At 36.8% G+C, this 17,619-nt stretch overlaps 1 protein-coding gene across 1 annotated transcript in view; it reads left to right on the forward strand.

Annotated features, from left to right (window-relative positions):
* PARD3B (par-3 family cell polarity regulator beta) overlaps window positions 1-17,619 on the forward strand; it is a 588,698-nt gene that overhangs the window by 198,315 nt on the left and 372,764 nt on the right. Inside the window, exons 8-10 of the mRNA XM_023732913.1 lie at window positions 1,994-2,352; window positions 4,536-4,675; window positions 6,148-6,276. Of these exons, the coding sequence (XP_023588681.1) occupies window positions 1,994-2,352; window positions 4,536-4,675; window positions 6,148-6,276 (628 nt within the window). The remainder of the gene's footprint in view (window positions 1-1,993; window positions 2,353-4,535; window positions 4,676-6,147; window positions 6,277-17,619) is intronic.

Consider the following 17,619-nt stretch of genomic DNA (forward strand, 5'->3'; position numbering starts at 1 on the left):
TGAAATAATAAACAAAATTGTAATTATTAATAATGATTTTTTTAGTATGTAACACTGTGCATTTTTAAAAGGAGTTAATAAGCATGCAGGGCATAAAATTATCCCTATTTTATAGAGGTGGAAACTGGGATACATAAAAATTCAGTGACTTCCCCCAGGACACATGGTTAATATGGAATAGAAACCAATTCCTAGTCAAGCAAAAATAACGTAGGGGAACTGACCAAAGAAATCTGGCTGCCTATGTGGAATCTTCTTCCCTCTCCCCTAATAACATGGGGAATTAAGTGCTTCGATAGAGGGTACTCAAATAACAGTAGGAATTATATTGTTATTATTTGATGTGACTGCTAATAACAGAGACCTGAAATAACAGCAGTTTAAACAAGATTAAGATTTATTTTCTCTCAAGACAAGCAGGTGTGGAGATGGGCAGTCCAGGGTTAGTATGGGAGCTTCACAGTCATCAGTTAGGCATCTTCTGTCTTCTGCTTTGCCCTCCTTACCCTGGGGTCATTGTGTTTAAGTTGTTTCAGTATCACAAGATGGCTGCTGGAATTCCCTCCATCACTTCTGAGTTCCAAGAAATCAGAAAGAGAAAGAGAAGAACACAAGTTTATGCCTTCCAACTGAGCCAGGTCTTTTAAAGAGCTTTCCTTTAGGCTCTGTTTAACCCCTTCACTTACAACTCATTAGCAGGAAAGTTTGGAAAAGGTAGTTGTTTTACATAGTCAAAGGGCATATAGAAGCATAAAGAACAAGGAGAGAAAAATGTATGTGTGTATATAGTTATATTTTATTTATTATTTTATTATATATTTTATATTATTCAATATATGTGTATATTTTATATATTAATACAGCTATATAGTGTATGTATACAAATATACATATATGTATATATATATATATGCATATGTATAGACAGTCCCATACACTGCATAACATCCGTTTGGGCAATGTTTGACTGCATATACGTCTGAGGTCCCATAAAGTTATAATGGAGTTCAAATAGTGTACCTTTCTATGCATAAAAAACATTAAAGAAACACTTCGAGATACACTAAAACATCTTTAACACAATGATACAGTAATAATGATAAATCAAAGTAGTGCCCATTTGTTATTATGAACCATTGTAGGTACCTCAAATCTTTGATAGAGTTTATGGGGATTGGTTCATAACTGCAGGTTGTACATAAGTCAGATGGTCATAACCCGGGGACTGCCTGTATATAATATGGTGTTCACACAACGTCCACATCACATAATGTATCATGGATCTTAAGTGACACGTGACTATACATATATATATATACACACACACACAGGTATATAATAAAGACAAATACGTAAAAGCATACAAATTTATAAATTATATGTCCTTTTAAGGAAAAATCAAAGTACTAAGATAGAAAAGTAGAAATATGTAATAAATGGTAATTTTCTTAAGGAAAAAAAACAAGGTACTCTGATAGAATGACAGTAAGGGAGCATGTTGGATTGATATCCACTGTGACATTTAGGTACACCCAATGCCCCTACTAAAATGTCTCCATGAAGAAACATCTGTGTTAAAATTGAATTTCTGGAACACAAACCCTGTTAGTGAAGACCTGTACAGAGTCCAGAGACCTGAACAAAGTCCTAAAAGAACCTGATAGTCCAATAATATGAAATGATTTTTTTAATTAAAATTAAAGCTTACTTACATATTTACTTCAGTAACCACATCTGGATAGATTTCATACAGGGTTGTTAAGAAACTTAAATGAGAGAATTATTCATGTTATAATGCATGTCTAGCCTAGTGCAGGGGCACATAGTAGGTAGGTAATAAGTGGTAACTAGTAGTTTGTTGACAAAGTCATATTGGTATTAATGCTGATAGTGTCTCCTATGCTGATGCTACTGCCCGTCACCAGGATGCTGGTATACTTTAGAAAGTGGCATGCTAGAACAGTCTATCATTATACATTCTATCTCTTTTAAGGGCTCAAGATGTCTTCCGTCAGGCGATGAAATCCCCAAGTGTGCTCCTCCATGTACTGTCACCCCAAAACCGTGAAGAGTATGAAAAATCAGTCATTGGCCCTCTTAACATTTTTGGTAACAATGATGGCATTTCGAGAACAAAGGCGCCGCCTCCTATCCATGGAAAATCAGTAATAAAGACAGTAAATCTGGCAGGAACAAGTAGTCCCGAAGCAGATGCATCAACTTCCCCGCAACAAAGCAAGAGCCCCCGAGTACCAAGACTAGGAAGAAAGCCATCCTCTCCCTCACTCTCCCCTCTCATGGGGTTTGGCAGCAAGAAAAATGCAAAGAAAATTAAGATTGACCTAAAGAAAGGTAATTATTAGATTATGCTTAATAGCATTCTATTATTGTAACACGTAAAATTGGTTAAGAAAAATGCGTTAAGACTAATTTAGTTAATTTTCCCTTCATTTAATTGTATCAAAGAAAAGATTTAAGTGTATACTTAGGTAACTTAAATTTCCTGAACTTATACTACTTTTTGTATTCTTTTCTTCTAGAGAGGATAGATTATTTGAAACAAGAAAGTAATAAAGACATGGATATGGAAAGACATGGGAATGGAAGGAATCATTGCACACCTGATAGAAATGCAGCAATATTGTGTTACAACTTAACACTAAATAGGCACTAAAATTCAATTGTCCCTGTTTTGAGCATGATTAATGATTTTTGAAGCATCCTTTAGCCCAAGTCCAAAAGCATATTGCTTTTGGTTCTCTAAAATAGTTTTAAATCAGCAAAAAAGTTTGTCCCTTGGGAAGTAAATATGTGATGATTTTTAATTTTACTAATTCAACATTGCAAACAATTTTTTAAAACATACTTAATTTCAAAAATATGTTTAACATTTTCTTAATCTTTCTTAATTGTTCTATCCATTTCAAACAGATCAATGAGACTAGATCATGTGTGCAAATGTGTACTTATGCAATATTATATATACACACAAATAATCATTTATGCACTTCCATGCTTTTGTTCATTTTCTAACCTCTGCTTGACATTCCCTTCCTGCACTGTAACCTTCTGAAATTCTGTGTTTTTCAAGCCTCAATTCAAAAGAAACCAAATTGATCTCATACATTCCTGTCTGAATTCATAGAGCATTTAATTATCAAAGGCAGCTTTAGAATGCATCTGTTAACATGTATTACATACATGTATAACATGTATCTTTAATTAGAATATAGACATTATTTTGGAAAGATCTTCTGATTAGAATTTGATTCACCTATCAGGATTCTTTACTTGGAAGGAAATATGTTGACTAGGAGGCACAAATACTCCAGGGTACTTAGCAATTATGTTTCTTATTTGAATTATCGGTTGTCTTTTTTATAAACATCTGGCAATGTAGAAGACAGTGGGTTGGGTGCTTTGGGGATAAAAAGATTAATTAGACACAGAATGTGACAAAAATCTTGGTTATTTGCGGAATGGAGATGACAATAATAGACGTTAAAATTATAAGTAGCTGAGGATATTTCAAAAGGCTGGCATTTTGGGTTGAAAAGGGGGCTCATGGTGGCATTTGAAATGCTGGTAAGAGTATGTGCATGGTGATATCTAGGCATAAAGCGATACCAGGGACAAAGAAAGAGAATCCATTCCCTTCCATAGAGAGATGATAGTTGGAGCCAGGAGCTGGCCAAGGCAGAGTCTAGAGGACAGATTGGTCCAAGACAGATCTTTGGGGGCACATCTATGTTTGTAGGGGAGGAGAATGGATGGAGTTAGAGTGACAAACATGACATGATCAGAGAGGGAGGAAGATAATCAGATAACAACCTGCAAGCCAAGTTTGGGCGGAGGGGTGATTAAAAAAAAAAAGGTTGATGGGAAGTGTCAAAGCTCGAGAAGGGAAAGATCAAAGATAGGAAGAGTTACTGGATATGATCCGGGGTAGGTCCTTGGGTGATAGAAGCTTGAAGAGGCAGCAAGATTGAAATAAGGGTGTTTTAGGGTGGAGAAACCTGAGAAGACTTATAGATAGTATGAAAAGATATCCTGAAAAGGAGAGATGGAAGACGCAAGAGAGTAGGGCAGGAGCAGCAAGAGTGAGTGATGGGACAATAGGAGACAGCAGTCCAAGAACTGAGACACGGGTAGTGAGCCACAAGATGACTAGATGACTGAGAGTCTGACGGAACCCATGTCACGCGGCTTTTTGCCTCTTAGTAAAGTCTGTAGACTGGTTATGGTTTACTGAGAAATCAGTGTCATGATAATATCATAACGTACGTCATTTCTTTTAGGACCTTAATAAACATTTGTTACATATTTATGTTTGGCCCTAAATTCAGTTTGACACCATCATGGCATGCCAGGAGCTATATCTGTATTTGAACAATTGAAGCATATTTATAATCTCCTGGAGTGTAAACGTTTCACTTATTCTACATTAGTCTAAATTAGGTAGATTTACTGTAAGATTGAGTGTAGTATTACTCATATTTATGGTGACCATGCATTTTATTGATCTTACATTCTAGGTCCTGAAGGACTTGGTTTCACTGTGGTTACCAGAGACTCTTCCATACATGGTCCTGGCCCCATTTTCGTGAAAAACATTTTACCAAAGGGAGCAGCCATAAAAGATGGCCGTCTGCAATCAGGGGACAGAATTTTGGAGGTATGAGTTGCAATTAATGTTGTCAATAAAGTGTTGGTTGGCATTTAAATAAATACGTGTATAAATGTGTACATATATATTTATATTTTGAGTACTATATGTAGTACTCAAAATATAAATTTTATATATATATACATACATACATATATATATATATATGGTACGGTGGTGAAGCACTTAGCAGATGACCAAAAGTAGTGGTTCAGACTCACAAGCTGCTCCACAAGAGAAAGATGTGGCAATTTGCTTCTGTAAAGAATACAGCCTAGGAAGCCCTATGGGCCAGTTCTGCTCTGTCCTTTAGGGTTGCTATGAGTCAGAATTGACTCAATGGCAATGAGTTTGGTTTTTGGATTTGGTATATATGTAGTTATTACTTTTCATAATAAGGACCAATATATTTTTCACTAATAAGGACATAGGAAGGATAAGGACTTTAACTAATTATAGAACTAGTTAAGGAACGGCCTAACTTTGTAAGTTCCTAATAAGGTCAGTGCTCTAGGGCCAAATAATACTGAAAATGTTTCTCTGCCTTGACATTCTTTCTTTCACCTCTTAGGGCGTCTGGGGAATTTGGATCAAATCCAGGATTTCATCATATATTCAGTTAGAGCTAAGAATTTCAAAGTTATATCCAAGCCCTGGCAGCAGTTTCTTTAAACTTCTCTAAGGACAGGCCAGTCCTTCTCAGGTTGATCTGCATCACCTGTGCTAGGCTGGCAATAGAAACAACTATAAGGGGTTTTGCAGAGGAAAGTATTTGGAATACCCAAAGCAAGATAATTTTTTTTTTCATTTATTTTTGTTTGATAGCATTGTCTTGGCAACATATATATTATCAGCTTATCTTTTAAGCAGTCATCTTCATTGAAAGCTGTTTGGTTCCGTTTCACTCTCTGGTAGCATGAAACATCACTTTAGGTTTTTATGTAGTTCTAGGTCATAAAAGAAGACACACCAAATGACTAATGTATCTCCAAATTAGAATTTCCAATAATCTATGATAATCCAGTGACTATAATTTACTAAGCAGGGAGAAGACTCTAGAATTATATCTAAAGACTCACATTTCCAGGGAAAATTGCTGTGTGATAATGGTTCTCTTCTGCTCATTGTATTAGGCAGAAAATTGTGCCAGCTACGCATTTGAAATCCGCCTCCTACCTATTGGAGGAATCGTTCTCTGGCATTTGTCAGTTTGATTTTCCCTTCTAAGAATGTGGTATCTTAGAAAAAACTGATGCTACTAATCACTGACTGTTTGAGACCGTCTATCACCATAATAATGGTTGTCCATATGTTAGTGGTATTTTAACCATGGTTGGTTTCCACCCACGTGTTTAGTTTTCATCTTTTCGGAGCTTCGTTGATTATGGGGGCCCATTTGCTGCTTACCTTCAAACACCAGGTAGGGTAGAAGGAGATGGCAGTGCTGTAATTGTGTCTGCTCACATGATTGCATTAATTAGGTAAATGGCAGAGACGTCACTGGACGAACTCAGGAGGAGCTCGTGGCCATGCTGAGGAGCACCAAGCAGGGAGAAACAGTGTCACTCGTCATCGCCCGCCAAGAAGGAAACTTTCTTCCCCGAGAACTGGTAATGTTCAGATCTCAGTTTCTCTTCATTTTCAATACAGAGCTAAACATGCTTAGTGAATTCATAATAGCTGAAAAATGAGTTTTAAACTACTACTAGAAGCTTCATTTGTAAGAAAAGTTGAGTCAAACTGAAAATGTTTTGCCCCATTTCCGTATCACAGTTTTAAGACATTGGTACAGTGAGGTGGGAGTATAGAAATACTGCTTCTGGGCCACAAATTGGAACACACATTCAAGGAAGCAACTTATTAATAATCAGCTAATTCAATAAAATATACATTGAGTATGTCCCATGTGCTAGGCCCTATGTAAAACATTCAGCAAAACAGTTTCTGGCCCTATCTTTGTGGAGTTCACAGTCTAAAAGGAAGTATAACCAAGATTGAGAATAGTGATAAAGATTATGAAAGGGGAGCTGCAGAATGCTACCAGAACATATAACAAAGGAATATGGCCTAGTTTTGGGGTTGAGAGAACATCTTAAGGAATAGAATTTCAAAAGTCTTATAAAAAAATGTATACCATCCGACCTAGTAACTACATTTCTAGTAATCTACCTAAACTGATCATGAAAGATATAGAAAAAATTCATGTACATTGATTTTTTTTTTTGCTAAAGTAGTATTTATTGTAGTGGTATACTGGGCACTGAACAACCATAAGGAATTGGTTAAATAAATAACTAAATCGCTCTGCCATAAAATATAAGTATTTAAAATGATCTCTGTAAAGCATTGATAATAACATGAGAAAATTTTCATAGTATAATGTTAAGTAAAAAAGTAGGGTAAAAATTATTTATACAGTATGATCATAAAATATTAAAAAGATTTTTTAAAAGAACTGGAAAGAGATGCACCTGGAATGTTGATATTATGAAAGCTTTTCATTTTCTTGATTTTTTTTTTTTTACAGTGAACACATTTTAGTATTGAAATGCCATACCTCTAAGAAGACTATAGAAAATATATTGAAAATTCAAAGGGCTTTTATGACTAATAACAAAGGGAGCAGATGCAATAAAATAACTTCTGGTTACCCTTGATTTTTAATTTCCTCTGAATCTATCTAAGAAATGACAAAGGCACATGTAGATAATACGGTAGGTTCCCATCAGAATGGGGAGAGTTAGTTGAGAATAGAGGATATATAGTGTGAAGAAGAATATGTAATGTGAAGAAGAGAAAGCTTAGAAGACATGATCATTGTCAAATTTAGAGTCATTGTATGCATTGGGAAGTAGACAATGTGTTTCTTCAGATAGCTTATATATACTAATTCAATTATGTATTAGTTCAGCAAACATCTGTTGAGTATCTGCTGTTACAAAGTTGGAGATTCTGGGAATGTAAGCATAATTAAGACTCATTTCCTGCCCTCATTGAGCTCGTAACAAAACAAATGATTGGAAGTGATAAAGTTTCAAGAACTCTCTAACCGTTTGGGCTGTCCAAGAAGGAAATGGGTTGATTAGAATATTCAAACAGAATCTGTTTCATCATCTGTCAAAGATACTGTAGAAAAAATCTTTCCATTGGGAAGGTGATGAGACTAGGCAGCCTCTAAGATCTCTCTCTGTACTCTGTGATCTTGTTATTCTGTTCTATGTGTTTATATTCATGTTTGAGTATATAACCCTACTGGATCACCTCTCATACATTAATATTCCTTAGCACTGGCCAAAGGACCTCCTTCTCTCCAAGTTTATGTGGCATGGAATTTCCCTTAGAACCTTTCTTCTATTTCCCATCATCACATCTATTTTTCCTCTTGACCTATTGTATGTTTTGGGAAGATCTTCAGTAAAAACAAGGTGGTGGGAATGAAGAATGAGTGGTATAAGCCATAGAGATTAAACTTCCCATCCCCTTCCCCTACTTGGGTCCTCCATTTTGGAAGGCAAATCCTGAACTTCAGTCTCATCTCCTCACTGAAACCCTTTATTCTTCCTAAGGAGGAATTCAGCAGAAACTTGGATACTAGGGTTTTTGCTCTAAAATACAGATGGATTTTTCCTTTAATCCTTTATTTACCAGAAAATCTTGGTCTTTCTCTACAAGGGTCAAAGTGGAAAAAAAAAAAAGAAGGCGGCCAGGGTATATAGATAGCAGGAATCCCTTTTACTTCTTGTTCAATTCTTTGGTTGTTAGAGATAAAAAGTCTCAGAAAACCTGACTGAGAGTGTATGCTTTTGTTCAGGGATAGGAAAACAAGGAGAGAAATTTTGAGTGTGTATTCTATGGAACTGCATGTCTGGAAGGAATTAAACCTTGCATAGAAAGAAAAACAATTGGCCAGCCTGTATGCATGCAAGAAAAATGAGATCCAACTGAGAAGCCACCAGTTCTCCATCCAATAGCTCCTTATACCGCTCTCCCATATCCTCTAGAATTCCCAACTGAACAGCTAATTCCTTCTTTCTAGAAGTTCTCCCCCTCCCCCATGTCTGTCAGGAAGAAAGGGATGCTAATCTTATCTCCGTTTGAAACTGTGAATGTCTTTTCCATCAAAGAAAATTGCTTCTGGAAGTTAGCAAGTAGGAAAATAGAATTTTTGACCTAAAGGGAGCCTTTATGAATCAGTAAGTCCTACTCTTAATTTTACAGATAAGAAAGCAGAGATTTAGTGTGGTTGAGTAACCTGCCCAAGGTCCCACAATGAGCGGGTACGAGAGGCCTAAGTTTTCTAACATTTAGCATCATTCTCCAGATTCCAACTCCCTGTGCTAAACTTCTGTATCCACAACTTACTAGCTATGTGGTCTAAAGCAGGTCACACAATCATTCTGAGGCTCGGTTATCTATATTATAAGATTGTTGTAAGGATTAAAAGAGGTAACAATGCAAAGCTCTTAGTGTAATTTCTGGCCAATTCTAAATTCTCAATATATGTTAAGTGTATTTTTTTCTTCCTAGTAGATTACCACTTCTGGAATATTGTAAATATAATACTAGCCTTTAGATACATTATGGAGTCAATAGACTTTTGCAGGCTGGCCTGGAACTAGCCACCATTTCAAACATTGTTTTTTGTTTGTTTTTTAAATGTATTCAGGGTTCCAGGATACTGAATTGCAAACAAAAATTTTGTAACCAACCACATCCGTAAGTCAAGGCAGCCTGTGTATAATTTCACTTTCATTTAATAGAATTTAGTGAAATTTAATTTCTATTCCAGATATGACGTAATAGGCCGAGCCCACTAGAGAATATCTTAATTGTGAACGATGAATTATGAGTGCAAATAAATTATTAGCTCTCATTGTTTTTAGTTTTATACAGAATTTTGAGGATATTTGGTTAGTATTCATTCTCTTAGAACTTTCGGGCAAATAGTCTTTCAAACAAAAGTGACATTCAGTCTTTTAAATGTATGGAATAATCTTTGAAACCACAGCAAAGAAGAGCCTTTGACTCCTACAGGCACCTAAGGAATGTGGACCCAGAATCTTTGTTTTGGAAAATATGCAATAGTATTGTTTTCCAGCTCAGATACCTTCCGTGAGTGCTAAGGTTGAAGAACCTTACAGGAAGTTTAAAGAGAGGTTGTGTTTGTCATGCACTGGACTATTTTAGTGGGAATTACTTTATAGCGCAGCATGCGCTGGACTGTTTGAAAGAGCAAAATGAAGAATAGTGTGCTATGTGATACATCTTTGTGCTTTCCTTTCAGAAAACTGAAGGTGGTATCACTTTGGTCTCTCTCCCTCATCATGATTGATGCACACACTTGACTTTCCATTGAAAACCTGGCAGGATGAAGGAAGGACAGCACTTCCTGCTTTTGTCTTGTTCTATCTCCTTTGAAGAAAACAAACTGTTTATTTCTTCCGGTTCTGAGAAACTACCTCTCCCTTTAGTTCAGTCTTGATTTTTCATGAGCTGTATACTCTCTTAACACCACTATGCTGCCTGTTTTCTGTCAGTTAAATGTTGCTTACTTCCTTGTTATAGTTAGCTTCTTATAAAGCCTTAACACTTACAGCCAAGAGAGCATGTGGTCAGCAGTTGTACAGGAAGTCCCAATATAGGATCATCTCTCTGATGTGACCCTCTGCCGTTCCAAAGGCCTTAACATCCATTTCCTGGTCATTTCTTCTGACCTGCAACCAGGGGTGGATTAACCAGTAAGCAAGGTATGTACGGACATAACTGTGTTTCCTTACTCATCTGTAGTGCACAGTTTCACATAGATTTTACCACATTGTTGATGTGGTGAAAAACAAGTGAAATTGTGCAGTACAGATAAGTAAGTAAGCACAAATAAGCCCGTGCCTACCTTTGGGTAGTCCGTCACCTACTAAAAGTACTGTGCTGCACTCTTATATTTGTTGGTTGGTGCCCCTCTTCCTCAGCATTTGGGTAGTATCACAGGTTAAGCAGCACATTTGACCAACTTTCCTTCCATCTGTGGCAGGCTGGGTTAGAAGTCAGCTGAGAGGAATTTATGTAATAATGTCACAACTAGTTTGCTCTTTCCAGTGGCTTTACCAAAAGAACTGTGTTTCAAAAATAATCTTTCCAGAACCCCAGTCTAGAAGACCTTTTGATGTCTTCAGCCCCTGACTGGGTGAGAGTTTATTAAAGAGGTGTTCACGTACGGAACATTTTGCAGAAGGTACTTTGAGATTAGTGTTTGTAATAGAGCTGAAGGTGAAACTGCTGTGTCTGCGTCTGCACTTGAAATGAAAACCATGCTACTTAATCGATGGTTGGTTGTTCTGTGAGAGATGTGGCCTGCAAGTTGTTTTTTTTTTTCTATCTCTGATACCTGAAATTTTTTGTTTGTTTGTTTCATATGTAAAGCATCAGATAAAGCTATCTTTTCATTTAGCAAAAATATATAAAAAGCTAAAGGTTTTCTATTTATTTCATACTTCTATTTTTTACTATCTTGAGAGAGAGAAATATTGTTATTTGCGATGTTTTTTTGCCCATGGCATTGCATGTACGTGTATGTGTGTGTGTTCTTTCATTTATTGGAAAGAAAAATATTCTGTCACTTCTTTGTTAACTTTTTAACTTTCATTTTCTGACCCGCTGCCTTATCTTTAAATTATCCTGAAAATCACAGCAACCCCTGGTGGGTAAAATGAGCTGAGAAAATTTCAAATGTATTTATAATTTCTACCTGCCAAGTTTGCCTGCTATTAAATGCTGGTTGCTACTAGCGGGATTAACTATATTTCAAGCAAGCAAGTTGCTCTTGCCTGGCATGATTGAGATCCAAAAGTTAGCCATGTTTGTCATGCTGATTTGACCTTCACTTAGGAATATTGCTTATGCTGAGAAAAAATGATGCACACACATGGGGAGACCCCCTTAACAGTTGCAGAGCTTAGTGTTTTCCAACACTACCATTTTTATCAGCCCTATGACTATTCTAGCAAATGACGTGTGGACTTCAACTCCTTCATGGAGTTGAACTCCTTTATCTTCTTATCATGAAGTGAAAAATTCACACCTTCAAATGTCCAATTATTTAACATCATAAATCACGAAAGGATTTTGGTTTGAAATCTTAGATGAACCTCATTTAACTGATACATTATTTTCTCCCCTTTGGCTGTTTGATTCAAATGATTCCATGGTTAATTAACCAAGATACTTAAGGAAGAATGAATATTATAGCCGTTATTTGTGGATAAGCAGCAGAAATTGAAAGATAATTTCTGAATCATTTTTCTACTTAAACCAAAGTGCAAAAGTTATGTTTTGGAATTTAGAAAATTTTGTCAAAACCAAAATGCATTGCTATATTTTATGGATTGTCCAAGTAACACAGTTCTAGTGACTTAAAATGAAATCTTCGGTGAAATATAGTCTCCATTTCTGCTTCTCCCCATTCAATCCTAGTCAAGGCTTTGTAACATGAACTCCATATATCAATAAAATGACTTCTTGTCCTTAAAGAGCTGCTAGCCCATGCAGACAAGACGAATAAACAGAATGTAGTGAATGGATTAAATCATGCAAATAAAATATTATGGGGATTCAAAGTATGTTGGGGACCAAGAAAACCTTCAAGAATATGATGGCATTTGAGAAGGGTCTTATTAGTTGAGTAGGATTTCGAAATGTAGAACTATAGGGCAAAGGAAATAGCATCTTCAAATAGATATTAGAAAATACAAAATATATCCAGGAGGTAGTGAGCAGTCTCACTTAGCAGAACTGATGGAACACAGGATTACTGACAGAGAACTAATATGAGAGGGAGTGTGATATGGAATAATTTGGAAAGGAGAAGAAATACTGAGATACCTTGTAAGAGCTTGTTGTATTCACTTGAGTCTGATGGTTAAGAGCTTGGGATCAGGGACCAGTCAGTCCTGGGTTGAGATTTGGCTCTACCCTTACTGGCCGAGTAGCCTTGATCAAGTTACCTCTCTGAGCTTCCATTTCCTTATCTCTAGCATGGAAGTGAGATCAGTATCTACCTAAAAGACTAATACAGCTAGAATGCTCCTTAGAAGGGAGGATGGCAAGACTTCATCTTATGTACTTTGCACATGTTATCAGGAGGGACCAGTCCCTGGAGAAGGACATCATGCTTAGTAAAGTAGAGGGTCAGTAAAAAAGAGGAATAACCTCAATGAGACGGATTGACACAGTGGCTACAACAATGGGCTCAAGCATAATAACGATTGTGAGGATGGCACAGGACCAGGCAGTGTTTCGTTCTGTTGTACATAGGGTTGCTATGAGTTGGAACCAACTCGGCAGCACCTAACAACAATAAAACACTGGTTATGAGGATTAAATGAGATACATACAAAGTGCATAGAGTAGAGCACATAGAATGGGATTCAACAAAGGTTACTTGTTATTTTTTTTGTTGTTATCATCATTACTTATCTGAATGAGAAATATTAAGTGCCTGAGTTAAGGTATCCCATTCATTTGGACTGGATAGAGATATGGAGGTAGAAAACTCTGGTTCTGGCAACTAATAAGTATAGGTGTGATGGAGTAAGAAATATCCAAGATACTCCCAAAGTTTGAGTCTGAATGTCTAGTCCCGTCATTAACAGATGTATGGGCTGGTTTGGAGGACACGATGACTTATGCCCTAGAATTTCATTCTTTTCTGTCATGGATTGAATTGTGACCCCCAAAAATCTGTCAACTTGGCTAGGCCATTATTCCCAGTGTTGCGTGATTATGCACCATTTTATCATCTGATGTGATTTTCCTATGTGTTGTAAATCCTCTCTCTATGGTGTTAGTAAAATGGGATTAGCAGCAGTTATGTTGATGAGGCAAGACTCAATCTACAACATTAGGTTGTGTCTTAAACCAGTCTCTTTTGAGATATAAAAGAGAGAAGCGAGCAGAGTGACAGAGGAACCTCATTTACTACCAAGCAAGAAGAGCCAGGAGTGCATGGTCTTTGGACTCAAGGTCCCTGTGCTGAAAAGCTCCTAGACCTGGGGAAGATTGATAACAAGGACCTTCCTCCAGAGCCGACCTTCCCCTGGAGCTGGTACCCTGAATTCGACTTCTAGCCTCCTGGTCTGTGAGAGAATAAATTTCTCTTTGTTAAAGCCATCCACTTGTGGTATTTCTGTTACAGCAGCACTGGATAACTAAGACACTTTCATAGCTCCCGAACAGTTCCTTGTCCCAGCAATCTTCAGTGTCTTTTTCTTTTCCCTAGAGATGCCAAACTCTTTTCACCTGTTTACATGATACCTATGTTGTCTCCTTGCCAAACTTTTTCAGCGAGCTTTCCTTCTCCCTAGGACGTGCCCCTCCCCCGCCCCCCACCTTCACCGCTTTCACCTGGGCGGCTCTTTAAGCTATCTCTTTACAGATCACTTCCTTCTGTAAAACTTCTCTGAGGCCCCAGGTCCAGGTTATGGAGCCCCACTATGTGTTCCATCTGCATGCAGAGTCTCTCCCCGCCTTACCAAGCCCTGAATCACATAATGTTAAAATTTCTCCATTAGACCTTAAGAAATGTCAAGAAATAGCATTAAAAGCCCAGATTTGGGAGTCTCATGGCAGAGTGTGAATCCCTGCTTTGCATCTTACTCAGCCTCTCAGTGCCTTAATTTTATCATTTTTCCAGTGAGGAGAACAGCAGCACTTACCTTGTAGGGTGAGAATGAACTGAGCACAGATGTTAATGTATGGTAAATGCTAGGTAATGTTAACTCTTGCTATTCCCTATGCCTGGTACATAGCATATGCTCAGTAAATATTTGTTGACTGAATAAATGAAAGCTACACATTACTAAGGCAGATGATATAGAGGGCTGGAAAAATGTTGCTAAAGGAGGTATTACCACTGATCTATGTCTAATCAGCATCCAATGTATTATCCATCCTGCTACAATTATTTTAAACCAAATTAAAAAGCAAAATAAACAAAAACCCTGTAGGGATATCCTCACATTTCAGAGCAAAGCAATCTCTAATTACAGCTACATGTGATAGTGAGGATTAGGACAGTTAGTACTGAATGCAAATGATGACTTAGGAAATTTAAATTAATTATCATGAAGACATTTGCACAATCTATTTGTACAGTTTACATGTAAAGATATATAAAATAAAAATATAAAAAGCAATCATTATCCTATATTTTTAAATATTAGAGGTATTTTAAAAGTTTTTTTAAGTACTTCGATCTTGGCTACAATAATGTTAGGATAGAACATTGGTTCTCAAGTGTGGTCCCTGGATCAGCATCGCCTGGCAACTTGTTAGAAATGCATGTTCTCAGGTTCCCTCCAGACTTGCTGAATTAGAAACTCTAAAGGTGGGGCCCAGGGATCTGTGTTTCCACAAGCCCTCCAGGTAATTCAGATGCTCACTCAAGTTTGATAACCTTTGGTATAGCGGTTTCATGATAAAGAACATAAAGTCTATAGGGTAATTAAGTGGCCATAACTGACTAGCTTAAATCATATTTTCAAGTTTATCTCTCTATTCCATGAACAATTTCTTGTTCAATGAAAAACATTCTGTGAAAATTTCAAGCCCAATTGAGTTGTGCCGTTTTGGCCACGTGCCCCTCATTTTGGCAAAGGGCCAGTGCTGTGCACAATCCAGTTACTCAACTCAGTTACACCTGATTTATTTAGGCAAACTCAATTGTACTTGAGTTTTTTGGGTCCAACTCGATTGTGCTTTAAAATTTCCACACTCAATTTAATTGTGATCAAAATTTGTTACGTGCCACCTTGTAACTTATAGATTTAGACACAGACCAGACCAAAGAGAGGTACTTTTGAGATGCTGACAAGATTTGGTTATTGGCATTTGATTTCAGTTCTGCCTATTTTCTCACTGCCTTTGCCTTTATTACTTCCATGGAATGATGTGGGGTAAGGCACTTTGGATAGAATCTTTATGTGGGCCACACTCCACCATCCCCTATTCTACCATGATTGAACTCACGTCAAAGATTTCAATGTTTCTAAGAAAGTGATCCGTATTTACTGTCACAAAGCTTAGTTGTTCTTATTTATCACATTTTAAAAATGTGGAAAATGAGGCATGGAGACATTGCTGGTTACCAAAGTTTACACTGTTTGTCAAAATCAGAAATATTTTTTAAGCAAGAATTCCACCTCCCTGAGGTAAACACTGTGCACTTTCCCTCACAAGCTCTGTGTACTAAGAGACCAGGTCTTTTATCTTTGCTAGTATTTTGAATGTGTTCAGTAACCCACAAGGCTGAGGGATAACAGTCATTTGCTACTCCCTGGGAAGTACTTATACCTGAAAGAATTTTACTGAGCCCTTGTCAGCAAAATCTAGTCTTGATAAAATAGATGATGATAAATGTCCTGGTTTGGCATTATTAAAACAGATGGAGGAAGTGCTGGCCGTTTTGCCTGGTCGTATTGCTTCCAGGTGTCAGAATGTAAATACTTATGGCTTTTATCACAAGATTCGTTTTGTTGGGAGATTGGAAGGTAGTGGAAGGAGTATGCTATGCTATAAAGAAGCTTTCATGACATTTGAGAGGATTGAGGCCTCCTTACATTCTCTTTCTAAGTTGATGACGAAGAGCCCCAAGGCTCAGCCCTTCCTTAATGGCATAAGACATATACTTTATTGGTGGCCACTGTGGCCATGATTAGGACTCTGGAAGCTAGATTAAAGAATAATTTTCTGAATATGCATGTTTAAACAGTTCAGAAAAAATAATATTGTGCCCAGCCAAGACTATATCCTTCTTATTATCCAGTTAGCCAAATGTTACCAGTAATTCATACCAGCTGTTGACATGGAGCAGCTGGATAAGAAGTTGGTTACAAAACTCGGGGGGTGACCTTGATTTACTTAATTACCTGTATGCCTGTGATCAATACATTTGTTAAGGTACATTTGGTGTAAGATAAGGAAATGCATTCATTTTGTAAAGGATATTTAACGATTAGGAAAAAAAAATACTGCCTTAATTGATTGCGGTTGACTTATCCAGCTGTTATCAAAGTAAGTACCACATGTGAAGCTGCCACTACAGTCCATTTTGAAAATATACTTAGAGATTTGAACATGTTTCATCTGCCTGTTTTTCAGGAAAATGTGTGATCTTTATCATTAAAGAATATCAGCTTAAGATCCCTACTCTCTTTTTTTTTTTATTCCTCCTAAGGGCTGATAAAACAGAGACAGACACATAACAGTCTGTTGCCATTTACCTCTTCCCATGTCCTGTCCCCGAAGATTCTCTGGGCAATGACTTTTAAATACATTCTCATTATTTTTAATGAGTGTGCAGAACATAACAACGCATAATGCATCACTAGATAGATGCCCTTTCACTGAACTTGTCAGAAATAATAAAACATTGAAGGGGTTAAGATGCATTTTTCTTTTAAGATATTATAATTATATAAATTAAGAAGCCCAAGTACAAATCACATACTACTCAATTCATGTTGCTGTCTAAATGAAGCCCCACTGCAGTCCAACTTCTCTCTTAAAAAAGAATGTTTTAACACGGATGTTAGAAAGACAAAAGAACATTTAATATTGTTATGTCTCTTTAAGTTTACCCTTCTTTAAATCCATCCGGGATGGCAGGATATTCAATTATAAACTAGTTCAATTATGTTTCCTGGCCACTTATTGAGTTATCTGAAGGACTTTTATCACCTAGTCTTTCCGTAATTAATTCTTTGCATTTCTTAGAGGCTTAGAACCTAAGGAAGGGTTGTTTAACAGCTCAAAATGTTGTTTCAATTTGATTTTCTCTTTCTCTCCTTTTCCTTTCTCGCTTCTCACTTTTCATCCTGACTTTCTATAAGCAAATAACATTCAGTATGGCATCTATCAATTACACAATGTATTTATTTCTACATTACATTAAAATTCCAAGT

This window comes from Trichechus manatus, unplaced genomic scaffold (genome assembly GCF_000243295.1).
Source record: "Trichechus manatus latirostris isolate Lorelei unplaced genomic scaffold, TriManLat1.0 scaffold00056, whole genome shotgun sequence".
Taxonomy (NCBI): Eukaryota; Metazoa; Chordata; class Mammalia; order Sirenia; family Trichechidae; genus Trichechus; species Trichechus manatus.